Source organism: Medicago truncatula, chromosome 6, assembly GCF_003473485.1.
Source record: "Medicago truncatula cultivar Jemalong A17 chromosome 6, MtrunA17r5.0-ANR, whole genome shotgun sequence".
In the NCBI taxonomy this organism is placed as follows: Eukaryota; Viridiplantae; Streptophyta; class Magnoliopsida; order Fabales; family Fabaceae; genus Medicago; species Medicago truncatula.
The window spans coordinates 20,201,240-20,214,755 of record NC_053047.1 but is presented as its reverse complement, the minus strand read 5'-3'; the positions used below and the strand labels follow the sequence as shown (position 1 = coordinate 20,214,755).

The 13,516-nt window shown below is 32.2% G+C and overlaps 3 protein-coding genes across 3 annotated transcripts; 1 reads left to right on the top strand and 2 right to left on the bottom strand.

The window, feature by feature from the left end:
- The first annotated feature begins 3,668 nt into the window (after positions 1-3,668).
- Positions 3,669-4,597, top strand: LOC25497442 (non-specific lipid-transfer protein 2). Its single transcript, XM_013592022.3, has one exon. The coding sequence runs from the start codon at positions 3,739-3,741 to the stop codon at positions 4,033-4,035; it is 297 nt and encodes a 98-aa protein (XP_013447476.1). The 5' UTR covers positions 3,669-3,738; the 3' UTR covers positions 4,036-4,597.
- Positions 4,598-6,473: 1,876 nt separating this feature from the next.
- Positions 6,474-9,374, bottom strand: LOC120580934 (uncharacterized). Its single transcript, XM_039835272.1, has 5 exons — positions 9,250-9,374; positions 9,041-9,098; positions 8,749-8,832; positions 7,588-7,871; positions 6,474-7,243 (listed from the first exon to the last, which is right to left on the bottom strand). Exons 4-5 carry the CDS (start codon positions 7,699-7,701, stop codon positions 6,926-6,928), a joined length of 432 nt encoding a protein of 143 aa, XP_039691206.1. The 5' UTR covers positions 7,702-7,871; positions 8,749-8,832; positions 9,041-9,098; positions 9,250-9,374; the 3' UTR covers positions 6,474-6,925.
- Positions 9,375-9,503: 129 nt separating this feature from the next.
- On the bottom strand, positions 9,504-12,413 carry LOC112422531 (protein TPR3). Its single transcript, XM_039835273.1, has 7 exons — positions 12,134-12,413; positions 10,997-11,141; positions 10,788-10,901; positions 10,613-10,665; positions 10,328-10,505; positions 9,956-10,231; positions 9,504-9,650 (listed from the first exon to the last, which is right to left on the bottom strand). The coding sequence occupies exons 2-6, from the start codon at positions 10,997-10,999 to the stop codon at positions 10,160-10,162; spliced, it is 420 nt and encodes a 139-aa protein (XP_039691207.1). The 5' UTR covers positions 11,000-11,141; positions 12,134-12,413; the 3' UTR covers positions 9,504-9,650; positions 9,956-10,159.
- Between the last annotated feature and the right edge of the window lie 1,103 nt (positions 12,414-13,516).

The window sequence follows — 13,516 nt, the reverse complement described above, 5'->3', positions numbered from 1 at the left end:
CGGTTATGCTGAATTTTCATAAGATTTCACTAAGACCTTCTTGGAGTATTTTCATCATATCTCAAGAACCAAAAATTATTTTCACGTCAAACCAAAGCAACTGGAAAGCTAACTCAATTATCTACAACTTTCATGTTTACACCAAATGCCAATTCAAAACAAAAACGTGTGAAAAAGACGCAAGAACATGAAACAGGACGTGCTGTCAGAGAGCAACTCGGGAAAAACCCATTTTTCACCCCAAAATCCCAATTTTAACTTCCCTATGCCCAAATTTGATCCCAAAGTTTGTCAAAACATTTATATACATCAAAAGAGTCTGAAAACCATATAAAACTTGACCCAAAACATTATTTTAGAAAATCATCAATTATCAACCTAATTCATCGGATTATCTACTCTTTCTACAATCAATTTTAGTTTCAAACTCTAATTCTACAACATCAAAACCTATTAACAACTACATGGTTAAACCCTTTTTCAGAATTATACAACCCATTATTAGAGAAAGCTAGTCCCACCCTTACCTTAAATTAGATGATCAGACTCTACAAGATTGCTCCTCTTCTCACAAGATTCTTATCTTCTCTGACTTTTCTCTTCTCTTGGTTTTCTCCCTTTTTTCTCCAAAAACAGGTTTCGCATAATCCTTATTTTCTAATTCTAACTCTACCCTTTTATATAAATCCTTAACTTACTTATTTTCTCTTATTTCCAAATCTTCCCCCAAAGTCTCAATATTCTATTCTAATATATATATATATATATATATATATATATATATATATATATATATATATATATAATATAAAATATTTCTATAACAAATAACAAATATATCTCTATAACAAATATATTTCTATAATATATATATTTCTACACCAAATAAGGAATATATTTCTACATCAGATAACATATATATTATACTAATAAATATCAACATATAACATAACAAAATATCACTTATCTAATTTCCAAAACAGCCCCCACAACTTAATCTTATTTTATTTTCAAATCTTATTCTATTAAATAATAAAATAAGCCACTTAATAAATTAACAACACATCACAATAATCATATAAATCACGTAAGTCATATTAATAGACTCTAAACTCAATAAAATATTCAAATAATAAAATAGGGCGTTACAATACCAAACTATAAATTTATCATAATTTATAAACTTTTGGTTTACAATTACACGTTTTTCAATTGTACTTATATAAGTGCAGTACAAACCCGAAGAAAAGGAAGGTAATTTTTCCATCACACATGTTTTTTTCCAAATCATGTTTTTTGAAACAAAGATATTCATTACCTATTTCATTTCTTGTTTCTAGATGGCATCCATTTAGACGAATATCCTTGAAACTTAATAAGTTTCTATGAGATTTAAAGGAATATAATGCATTCTTAATATGTAACTGTGCTCCTCCATATAATGATATATTAGCTCTTCTAAAGCCTTCAATTATTTTTGTAGTGCCAGATATTGTATTAACATCGACTTATTGCCTTATTAAATAAAAAATATATTTTTTTAACAAATCAAAATGATATGTATTAAAACCAACAAGCTATCCCTCCAGTACAAGATGTGCCAAAAGAGATAGTGAATAATAACATCAGAGTCCGAAATAGAAGTAAAACATTAGCCATCACCCAAGCATAACAATAGATTCTAACACCGATCATGAAACTAATAAATAAGAAAAATATTGTCTATCCTTGAGAATTGTATGTGTAGTTTCACTATCAATGAGACATATATCTCCATTCATGCTATTATAGCTACTCTTTCTATCCAAAAAATAAAAAATAAAAGCAAAATAGATAAACAAGGAGTATAAGCATAAACTTAAAAGAGTATTAAACGATAAATGAATTTACAAAGATTAAAGTGCACTTTCCCCCAAGTTTGAAAAAGTTGTGATTTTAGCCCTTATGAAATTGATGAAACTTACAATTTTGGAGGGGAAATTGACTATTTACTCTTTTTTTTTTATAGGGGCTAAAATCGCAATTTTTTGCAAATACCCCCTGAAGTTTTGCACTTATGTGCAAAATGCCCCCCAAACTTAAAAATTTATATTATTTTTTTCTTAAAAACAAACAATTAATAGTTAAATATTAAAACTAACTATTAATTTTGGAATTTGGGAAAACTACATGCATATATACATCAAAATAGGCTCCAAAATGGTCAATTTCCCCCCTATGAAAAAAAAAAGAGTAAATAGTCAATTTCCCGCCTGAAATTGTAAGTTTCATCAATTACCCCTCTGAAATTAACAAAACTTCAATTATCCCCCTGAAATTTCACAACGTTAGTCAATTTAGCCCCTCCGTCAAATTTTTCTATTAGTGAACATGACGTTTTGCAAATACCCCCCTGAAGTTTTGCACTTATATGCAAAATGCCCCCCAAACTTAAAAATTTATATTATTTTTTTCTTAAAAACAAACAATTAATAGTTAAATATTAATGCTAACTATTAATTTTGGAGTTTGGAAAAACTACATCCATATATACATCAAAATAGGGAAAAATGTGTATTTTTAAAGTGACAATAATGGTTATTTCTAATAGACAAATTATTATTTTTAGAGGTTTATAAACAAATTAATAATCAGATTTAAATTTATATTTTCTCCTTCACCATCTTAATCTTTTAACTCCTCCAACTACTTCAACAATTTGCTCAAACCATTTAAACTACACAACCCCCAATATTAATTTACAAATCATCCCATTATTGTCACTTTAAAAAATACATATTTTTCCCCATTTTGGAGCCTATTTTGATGTATATATGCATGTAGTTTTCCCAAATTCCAAAATTAATAGTTAGTTTTAATATTTAACTATTAATTGTTTGTTTTTAATAAAAAAAAATAATATAAATTTTTATGTTTGGGGGGCATTTTGCACATAAGTGCAAAACTTCAAGGGAGTATTTGCAAAACGTCATGTTCACTAACAGAAAAATTTGACGGAGGGGGTAAATTGACTAACGTTGTGAAATTTCATGGGGTAATTGAAGTTTTGTTAATTTCAGAAAGGTAATTGATGAAACTTACAATTTCAGGAGGAAAATTGACTATTTATGACAAATTTAGACCCTTATGTTTTTGCCCCTTTGCAATAGTCATCATTTTACTCAATTTTAACTCGGTCAACGCTTGCATGTCATGCCAACATACAATGGATTTCCAAATTGTGATAAATAGAGAACAACGATAAGGTCGAAGAAGAAGAAAGGGTTTCTAGTTCATGAAACCATAAGGACCGGTGATGGACTGACCGAAATTGAAGTTATAAGAACGGAAGATTGGACTGTTAAGACATGTACTCTCATCTTCGAAATCAAACAACACAAAATCTTCACGAATCATCACAAAAATCTTCATGAATTTGGTGTTTATGGACAAATAGATTGGTTGGTTGTGATGTGTCGAGGAGATGGTGGAGGATTTGGTTATGCCGTGTTTTAGGAGGTGGAGAATTTCAGAGTTGGTGGAGAAAAGGTCAATAGTGAGTCTATCATTGTACTATTAGCCCTTGTTACACGGCAACCTATTGACTTTGCTAACAATAGGAGAAAAGGTGAATGGTCAAGTCCAGTCCACCCACATGTCACCGACATTTTATTATATAAATCAAAGACTTGTAGTATATTTTTAGTTCAAAACAATTAATCCAATTGAATACATATAGTCCCAAAAAGAAAACAAAACATGAAGAAACACTTTAGCTATGGTATTGTTTATGCAATAGTGGTTGTAGCAATAGTGTTTTTGGGGGAGGAGACTTACATGGCAAAGGCATTGACATGCACCCCTGTGGAGTTCAGTCCTTGTTTAGGATCAATCACAACTTCTTCTCCACCAACAAGTGCTTGTTGCCAGAAGTTAAGAGAGCAGAGACCATGCCTTTGTGGTTACCTCAAAAATCCAAGCCTCAAGAAGTATATTTACTCTCCTGGTGCTAGAAGGGTTGCTAGCTCTTGTGGGGTTCCCTTCCCAACTTGTTAGCTATCAATCATATTTCATTTGAATTTCGATTCTCTACAATAGGTGTAGCAACTACAAAGTCTTTGAATCAAGAATTAGTAAGTATAATTAAATCTAAGTCTTGATCCTCCACAATGTTGTTGCTGCACCATATCACAACTTTTTAGTGGGTAAAATAAACCATTTGCAAAACTTTCCATCTCCAACAAGTCGGCCCTAATTTTCTCTCTAGGTTTTCTCTTCCCGTTTCTTCATTGGGGGGTGGTTTTGGGTTAATTCTTGACCTAAAATCACCCGTCTTCATCTTTTTCTCTCTATTTCAATCTAAATAAGTGACTTTCACATAGATCTAGATTTTTTCTTTGTGATTTCATCATCTAAGTGTGGTGGTTTGTTGTTCGTCGTCTTGTGCAGCGTTGTTTGTTTTCCCATCTTCTTGCGGTATTCATTTTATTCCAATTGAAAAATCGATTATTCAATCAAAGATTTGGACGTCAACATTGCAGATCCGGAGGCCATGGATATTCCGGTGACTTTAATTTTTTTCATATATTTTTGTAGGCATTATGCCCTTATATGCTATTAACTTGGATGTTGTAAACTTGTTCGCAGATTCATCCTTTACGTTTTTAGCGGTGTTGAATGATGTAATCTCTCGATTTGAATGAATGAATATCATTTTATTTTTGTCGAAAAAAAATAAATAAACCATTTGCATTTTGTAGCGTACAAATAAATAACAATTATGTTTTTCATACTTCTGAGAATGTTTTCACTGTAGTATTATATGCAAATAAAAATGAATGAGATCAATATATGTTGAAAAAAGAACGAGTTCAATAAATATGAATGAGTATTTCATTTCTTGATTAACTGGTTACAAACCCGTGCTTCGCACGGGTTTAATAACATATTTTGTAAAATAATTGTTCTAAAGGAAAAATGAGCAAATTATGGAAAATAACTACATATTTCTACGAAATTCCTACCCTTTTATTACAAAGCTTCGATGCATTAGAAAAGTTTTGACAGCTTTTGATGCATTGAATATCGTGTTTTTTAAATTCTATGTTATATGTTTTTATCATACTCTCTCAACACTATATTTTTCCCCACTATCTTTCATCACCATTCTCTCTCTCTCCTCCATGCTCCAATCCACCACTAGCAATGTCCATGGTCTGTGAATATTTGTTTCCCTTTCTTGAATATTCCAACAAAAATTCCAGTTACAAATTTGTGTGTTTTTCGATTTTCCATCCAATTGAATTTCAAACCAACACCAAGAGTTTCTCCACCAAGTAGATTGTCTACAATGTTCATGGCTTCATGATCTCTCTCTCTTCTAGTTCATAACTTCATATTCTCTCCTCTTCTAGATTGTCTACAATTATTTTTTATCTCTAGTCTGGTTCATCACAAGAAAAACTATCATTAATTGATTTTCTAAACATATTTCTTTTTCATTTGTTTGATTTCGTAACTGGTTCTTATCCAATACGAAAAAATAGAACAGATAATAAGTGATTTTAGATACTTCTTTCAAAAAAAGTGATTTTAGATACTAAAATGTTCAATTGAATTCTACCAAAAAAACCAGAATTCTACCAAAAAAATAATGTTAATTAAAAGAAAAAAAAATTCCAGATCTTAACAGAAATGTAAGACAGTAAGAGTGTAAAAGAGAAAGGAAAAAAATATGGTGTAGGTAGTCCATGATAAAATTAATACTCCTCTTTAATCTAATGGCTGAAAAAGACTTTCCCATGGTGGGAAAGAATTCCTCCTACCCACCCTAAATGCCACCTTGAATGAGTTATATTTTAAAAAAAATATTTATTGCTAAAATTTATCAGAATTTGAATTTGAGCCGCTGCTAAAACGATAAATTGTCAAATTCACAATATATAAGCTTTATGAATAGAGAACTCATCATGTTCAAATGAGGCTAGATTGGAGAAGGTGATCATACATTTAAGCAAGAAACAATTTTTGCTTCAATGTACAATTTTCTGTTAAAACAATAATATGACCAAATACTTCAAATTATAAAATCATCATAGAATGATGGTGCAAGGAAAAATTTAAAATGTTTACAACTGTAATCTTCAAGTGGAAGTTAAGCTTCTTCAAAAAAGAGTAGAAGATTAAGCAAACAGGAAAAAAAAGTTTGAGGCCTGTTGTGGAAATTGATTGCACATATGCACTCAGCTGAAACTTACTTGCTTCTCTCACAATGGACATCATGCCTAGCAACTCCCAGAAACCCCTAACCCTTAAATCCTACACACTAATTTGGTTCAATGCACATTTTACCCAGCAACTCCCAAAAACCATTAGCTGACCATGCATACACCTACACTTTCTTTCCACGCTTCCTCTCAAATAAAAATTATCAAGTAATATAGAAGAATATATTATATCAAACAAAGAGTCATGGTGAATTCCAAACAATTTGATTAAGAGAAAAGAAACAGGTGTCATTCAATTCAAAATTATAGTCATACATTGTAATATATACAATGGATTATACCAAAATTGCAACAAAATCATCAAAGAATGGTGATGCAAGGAAAAATCTAAAATGTATACAGCTTTAATCTTCAAGCAGAAGATTAAGCAGATTGGAAAAATCACCAAGTTCTTTGCTTTTGGATCCCTATAAATCATCAGAAGATGATTAAGCTCAGCCCAAATCTCCTTTTCCTTTTGCTCTATGATATCTCCTTCAACTATCTTCAATAGTTTTTCTGCACTTCAAATCTTCTTCAATTCACCTCATGGACATTAGGGTTCACAATAATTTGATTGGAACAATACCAAAAGATATTGGACGCATGAAGAATATGGAATCTCTTGACCTCTCTAGTAATAAGTTATTGGCTGTAGGGGTTCTTTTGAGTTTCATCAACTATTGCTTAACTTCACGCTCAATTATATCAATCGAATGCAATAGCTGCTTCTTCTGAGGAGTCAGAAGCTCTGATTCACCATCTTCAGCAGCAGGAAGTTTCGCAATGTCGATGATGATTTTTGGAACTTTACTTCCATAAGGTGTACTCAGCTTTATGCAGGATTTTGGTGATTTCTTGTGGACACGTGAAGAAGATCCAAAAGCAGCAGAGAATGAAGATGGATCAGAGAAAATGGTCAGCTGGTTAGCATGAACTGGTGTTCCAGTTTGCTCAATCTCCTCAGTTCCCAGTCTCTCCCTCCTTCTCTCAATCGCCTAAACACAATATTAACAACACTAAATTAATTCAAATTCAAACTAATCAGATAGAACTAAATATAAACACTCATCATCACATAACAAATCAACAAAACAACAGAATATTAACAACAATAACTTAATTCATAATGTAACTAACTTGTAAAACAAATTTAGACAATGTTTGTCTTATTGTGATAGAATTTAGATTTGTGAATACGATTAGTTAGTTTAGTTAGATCACAATGTAACTAACTTGTAACTATCTTAAACAATATTCAACTAATTTTAACAGATTATCTTTAGTCATCATGTTGAGTCACTACAAACGACGTAGAAACCTTGTATACTGAGCAATTTACCTGTGAAAACGCCTTGTATGCTATCGAGTATAACAGATATAGAAACCAGAAGAGCCAAGACAGTAACGTATTTAACAACCTCCGTATCACTACTGAAAATGTAGCCATAAACATGGCAGCATGCAAAGAGGGTTGCGCTCACTATACTTGTTTCAGTGAGTGCAAGTGACATAGCAACTAACACGGCAACACGTGCTTCAAATGGATTACCAGCTCCTAATTCATTTGAAACCCTTGTGCTATAAACCAATCAATTACTAAGATTTGACCCGTGCGACGCGGGTCTATTTGAAAATCACAAACAAACTTAATAAGTATAGAATATTATGATTAAAATTATCCTAATATGCATCCAACAACATTTAAAAACAAAAAGAATAGATGATATTGTTACATGATTACCATTTCTTTTCTTTTTTTGCTAATACATGTTTAACATTTCTAAAGATACTTTTAAATTAAAATAATATAGGATAAGTTCACTCAATCAAACTTATATCAAAGTAATATAGAATTTATTAGTTCATAAATTAGAATTTTATTAATATCTTCGAAACTCGGCATCGCATTGAGAATATTCTACCTAGTTTCTATGAAGGGTTGTAGACATTCCACACTATCATTTGCCATAAGATCACATACAAAGTATTGAGTTTAGTACATAGGAACAACTCCAATGGAGCTACATTATCACATACTTAACACTCCGTAGTACATAACACATACAACTCAAGAAAGGCTAAAAGTCTTTTTTCGCGAGCTTTCTTATACTAAACTCAAGAAAGGCTAAAAGTCTGTTTTTCACGAGCTTTCTTATACTAAAATAGAAGCCTCAATACACAAACAAAATTACACCATCAATCTCCTAAAGCTATCAAGCATCCAAACTGATGAAAGAAATAGCAGCGTTTCATTGTTCCATCTTTCAATGTCGTCTTCAATTCTCATATTGTTGCAACCTCGTGCATACTATGTGAAACCCTACATATTTAAGTGAGTTTGGTGGAGTAAAAATGAAAATAAACCTTAGGTCTTATATTAGTTTAATTAATTAATGATATTAATATAATAATTCTTTTGTCACTTTGGCACTTTCACTGAACTAAGCTTAATGACTCAGATGTTCACTGAACCAAGTGCAGAAGAAATACCGCTACGTACCAGCTGCAAAAACCAGCTCTGAACTTTGCAGAAAATTACCTCAAACTTGCTCCAAATTAAGCATAAAATCACCTTGAACCAACTCTGAATTATGCAGAAAGAACACGTGCGTAAAACACCCGATTCAGTAGTAATAGGAAGATACCAAACCTACCAAACTACTACATTTAAACCCTCTATGCATTAATGCTTTCAATAAACATATGCAATTTAATTGTGACCAGATTCTAGTGATTTGCGGCCAGATTTAATTGCAGGACACGATATCATTCAAGCATATAAAATTTCATACCTTAATATCCCTTAAGCATCTCAAGCATCACCAATCAACTTCCCCTTAATCTTCTTTTCTACAAACCAATACCCAGAAGCATCTTAGAGTCATAACTTGTTCAAAGTTCAAAACCAAAAATAAAAACATTAGTAAAAATACCATTGATAGTTATGTCAATGAAGCTAACAAAGAAGTTCTTAAAAAAAATGTGAAGGCAAAAGATTTACAGTTCTAATATAATTCAACACTGGAGTGTCAATCGCACGACAACATTAACGTTAACAGTAAGCATCCGTAACTTCAAGTGAGATAGATGATTACAAAAATCTCCTCGTCTATTCTGTTGATATCTCTAACAGAAAAAACACATTACACTAAGAGAATTACAATCAAAGCCTTAACATGAAATCAAAATGAAAAAAGAAAAAACACCCCAAAATTCTACACACCTTAATAAACCAAATCAAGTTCGTAGTCCTACCTGAGTGGCTTGGTGAATAAGTCATCTGCTTGATCTTTTAACTACCAGTGACAATCCAAGATTCAAGGACTCTAAATCCAATTTTCCAAATGTTTGAATCCTTGTTGAGGTCCTTGATATAATCATAATCCCTTAAAATTGAAAACTCTGCATAAAAACACATCAACTCATCATCAGACCATTTTGTAAATACCTCACTGACTTGTTAAAGGATATAGAGATACAGTCAAGAGCAACAAATTCAATACAAATGAGAGATTGCAAGAAAGTGAGTCAATTGCTAATCAATTGAGACTGGGATAGGTAAGAATAAATCAATGAACAAAATTCAGCTATATAAGATAAAAAAGAGAGCGAAATTTCAACATATTACTTGCAGTGTTCAATCCCATTGCAAATATTATAAAAAAAATGAACAAAGAGCAAAAGAAATACTTTGAAATGAAACTTACAGATTTTAGAACAGATATGGCCTTAATAGCTAGCAAAACAGCATCATTTGCAGTCTTCATCACTCTCAGAATGAAGAGGCCTTAAAGGAAATTCCTGGTTTGTTTCAAATTACATAAACCTCTTCTCCTTAACTCTTTCCTAATTTTGAAAATAATTGCACAACACTCTCAGCTGCTGCATCCAAGCTACCAAATATCTATTCTTTAATTTGTTTGATATATGGTTGGATTCTTATGTTGTTGTGTTGCCACTGCTGCCGGATTAGGTTCAAAAGGCTGTAAACACGAGGCACAGAAAAGTTCAGCACCATAATAAGAGTTCAAAGATAACAGATACATTAAACGAAGCCTATGATATCAAAAGAAGCCCACCCCATGAGCACCAAGAGGAGGAAATCCACCAGCCTTCGGTAAGGATCCCAATAACAGACTGTTAGCAGGCGAAGGATCGCGTGCACCATTTGGTTGTCCGCATGAGTGATCCACAAAAAGAGTTTTTATATCAGGATTCAGACACGGATTCTTACATAGTTGATGCTGCCAATTCAAGCTATAATGTTTTTTCAAAGAAAAGAAAATAAGTTCATTGCCAATAGAACACAACCTAAACAACTGCTAGAAAGTGAATATCTTCAATGCAAAGCTTAGCACTATAACCTGAAAAAGTAGAGAAGCTTCAAACTTGACAACCAAATGGATAATTTCACAACCTGTAAATAAGAGGAAAAACACAACAAATATTATAAGTCCTACACATTCATTCAGACAATCTTACAAACACCTAGTATTTCTTTTTGATTCTAAGGACAACAGAAATGAACCCCTTACTTAGAGGTCCACTTCTTGAGCTGGCTTTTGATTCTGCCATAGCTCCTATGGAAGTTTTCCTTGACTGGCTAGACGGGTGAATGTTGCTTCCCATACTCCGACAGTCATTCATATGCTCCTGAAAATATAAGAGCAAGGTACCAACTTGCTACAAAAACCAATTACCAAACCAAGGAAAAGCAATTACAAAAGAAAAAAAATCGAGTGCATCACCATCCAACGCTCGAATCAAAGCTGCATCAGTAGACAGCCTTGCTCCATTTGAATCCTTAGATTCATCAAACCAACGTACTTCCATGTGAACTACCTTTTCAAAACACATTTTCAGTAGAATCTACATGGAAAAATGAATATAGATCTGCAAGGCAAAGTAGAGGGCATCAGCAAGTATGAGTAAACACACTCAACTGCTCATAAAAGACAATTTCAAAACAATCTATTTAAGAAAAGATTCAAGGGACTCTGACAACATATACAAAAGCAAGAGTTAAAATCTTATGAGAGAAATGAACATCTAAAACACAGTTGAGAAGGATTTTTGTGACAGGAAATGAATGCTGTGAAAGATTGGCATACTATGGTATGAGTAGATTAGCATATTATCAAAACACATATTAATCCACAAGAAAAATGATGAGACCATAGAGTAAGGTAAAATCATTCATCTAAGGACATAATTCCTTTTTTAATAACGTATAATTGATAAATACTTAACTTTTCACTAAAAAAGCAAATTCTTTAACAGTCCATTAATACATAATTGAAAAAAGCAATTTCTTTAACAATCCATTGATACATAATTTACCAAATAAAAGAGAGCAAACATATTTTCTGAATCATTGCAAGATTTTTCTATGTCATGATTTTTTGAAACTTCAAATAAGAGAGCAAGAATATTCTATGTATCAAATGACCTCACCATACAATAAAATTTACAACCAAACAGTATCAGCATCAATAATCTTCAGTGAAACACAAAATTAAGGCACAAAACTAATTCCAAATCAAATTAAACATAACCCTAATGAAATCCAACAATAATTTCACTATCTAAAGCAATATATTCTCCATTATCCAATAGCAACAACAGAGTAAAGTTAGTAAGAAAGGACTTAAAATTTACGTTATGAGGAAAAAAATTTAGGATCACTTATACCATAACATCCAAGCATAATAACTTCTATTCACCCAAACATGCATAATTAGTTTCAAAATCATTTATGTAGTAACTTAATTTCATAACTCAACCACTTTTCCCTGATAATTCCTTAAAGGTTCAAATCAAAGTTTTCATTTCATTATTCTCTAACCACATAACTTCTAAAAATTCAAAGCTTACTAAAAACTCACCTCAGATAACTTCCAATTGTTGTCACAAGCTCTTAACACCACTTCTCTATCCAAACCCTAACTTCAATCTTTCTCAAGAGAGGGAAAAGATAGAGAATCCAAGCTCTCCATAAGCTCCAAAGGTTCATAAAACATCCTTATAAGTTGGTTTAGTAAAGAAATGATGATTTTTGATGAATTGGGGAAAAAGGAAGAGGGAGGCGTGAGGTTAGAGAGAGGGAGGAGAGAAAAATCTGAAATTTTAGAGAGAGAAATGAGGAATGAAATGGAGGGAATGTTGTTAAATGACCATATATAGTCAACCTCTTCTCCAATTTGTGATTTACCAAAATACTCCTAATAAGGGCAAATTTGTAAAAAAAGCAGACATTAATTTTTCTATATAGTATAGTAGTAATAGATTGACTCCATAATTTAACTTGTAAGCTCCTTCAAAAAAAAATTAACTTGTAAGTTCGTGATTAATACTGAGTCAAGTCAAGAGTTGATTAAAAACAATTGTAGCGTGACATGAAGGCACTGTTTGGTAAGACATCTAAATTAGTTTATAGCTTATAGCTTATAATCTCGTTTGACAAAAAAAAACTAACTGTGGAGGTAAAAAAATACAACTAGTGCAAAGAAAAGAACTAACTCTGGAGGTAAAAGTAAAAAAGACATTCATTTTTATAAGCAAACAAGATATAGTAAGAAACAACTTAAGCTCAGAAGTTGTAGCAAGAATTAGCCAAAGATTATACAACTAGTGCAAAACCATGATGATAAGCAAATCAAATGAGAGAGAAAAAAATTAGAGAAGTGATACATAAACACACTTATGTGGCAAACCATCATGCACACTCTCACATGTGGCATTTTTTTATTAATTACATGAGGACAATTTTGTCAAACAATAAAAATTTAAGGGCAATTTTGTCAGAAACACTTTGCAACTTTCTCTTTCTCACCTTCTTCTCTCTCTTCCATTCTCTGGCTCATCTCCCTGCATGTTTTCCTCTCCACCGCTTTCCATATTTCTTCCTCTGCCACCACTGCACCACCACCGTCACCACCATCGTATCTCTCTCCCGTTCTCGTTGTCATATGACCGTCACCACCACCATTCTTCCCTCTTCTGTCATACAAGGGTGGTTGGAGGTGTCCGGAGGCTCCAAAGCCATCGCCTTCTTCCCTCTTTTGTCATACAAGTCCAAGTCTTTAGTCTAAACTTCAGCTTCAACATTCTTCTTCTTAATTTCTTCCACAACTTCCTCTTTATCTACCAACAAATTTCCCTAACCCAATTCACAATCCAAGCTCAAATTTCCCCTTTCATTCCCATTTCAATTTCCACATTCAAATTTCACACCTTTTATCCATTTCCTCCATTCTCAATTTCCCTTC

Excerpts from the sequence above, each read along its gene's own strand:
- LOC112422531 (XM_039835273.1), bottom strand. Across the intron at positions 10,666-10,787 it reads CCAGCTCAAGAAGTGGACCT|GTTGTGAAATTATCCATTTG; the intron begins CTAAGTAAGGGG and ends TCTTATTTACAG. Across the intron at positions 10,506-10,612 it reads AAGCTTCTCTACTTTTTCAG|CTTGAATTGGCAGCATCAAC; the intron begins GTTATAGTGCTA and ends AAAACATTATAG.
- LOC25497442 (XM_013592022.3), top strand. The coding sequence starts at position 3,739 with ATGAAGAAACACTTTAGCTATGGTATTGTTTATGCAATAGTGGTTGTA.
- LOC120580934 (XM_039835272.1), bottom strand. The coding sequence starts at position 7,701 with ATGTTTATGGCTACATTTTCAGTAGTGATACGGAGGTTGTTAAATACG. Across the intron at positions 7,244-7,587 it reads CATACAAGGCGTTTTCACAG|GCGATTGAGAGAAGGAGGGA; the intron begins GTAAATTGCTCA and ends TATTGTGTTTAG.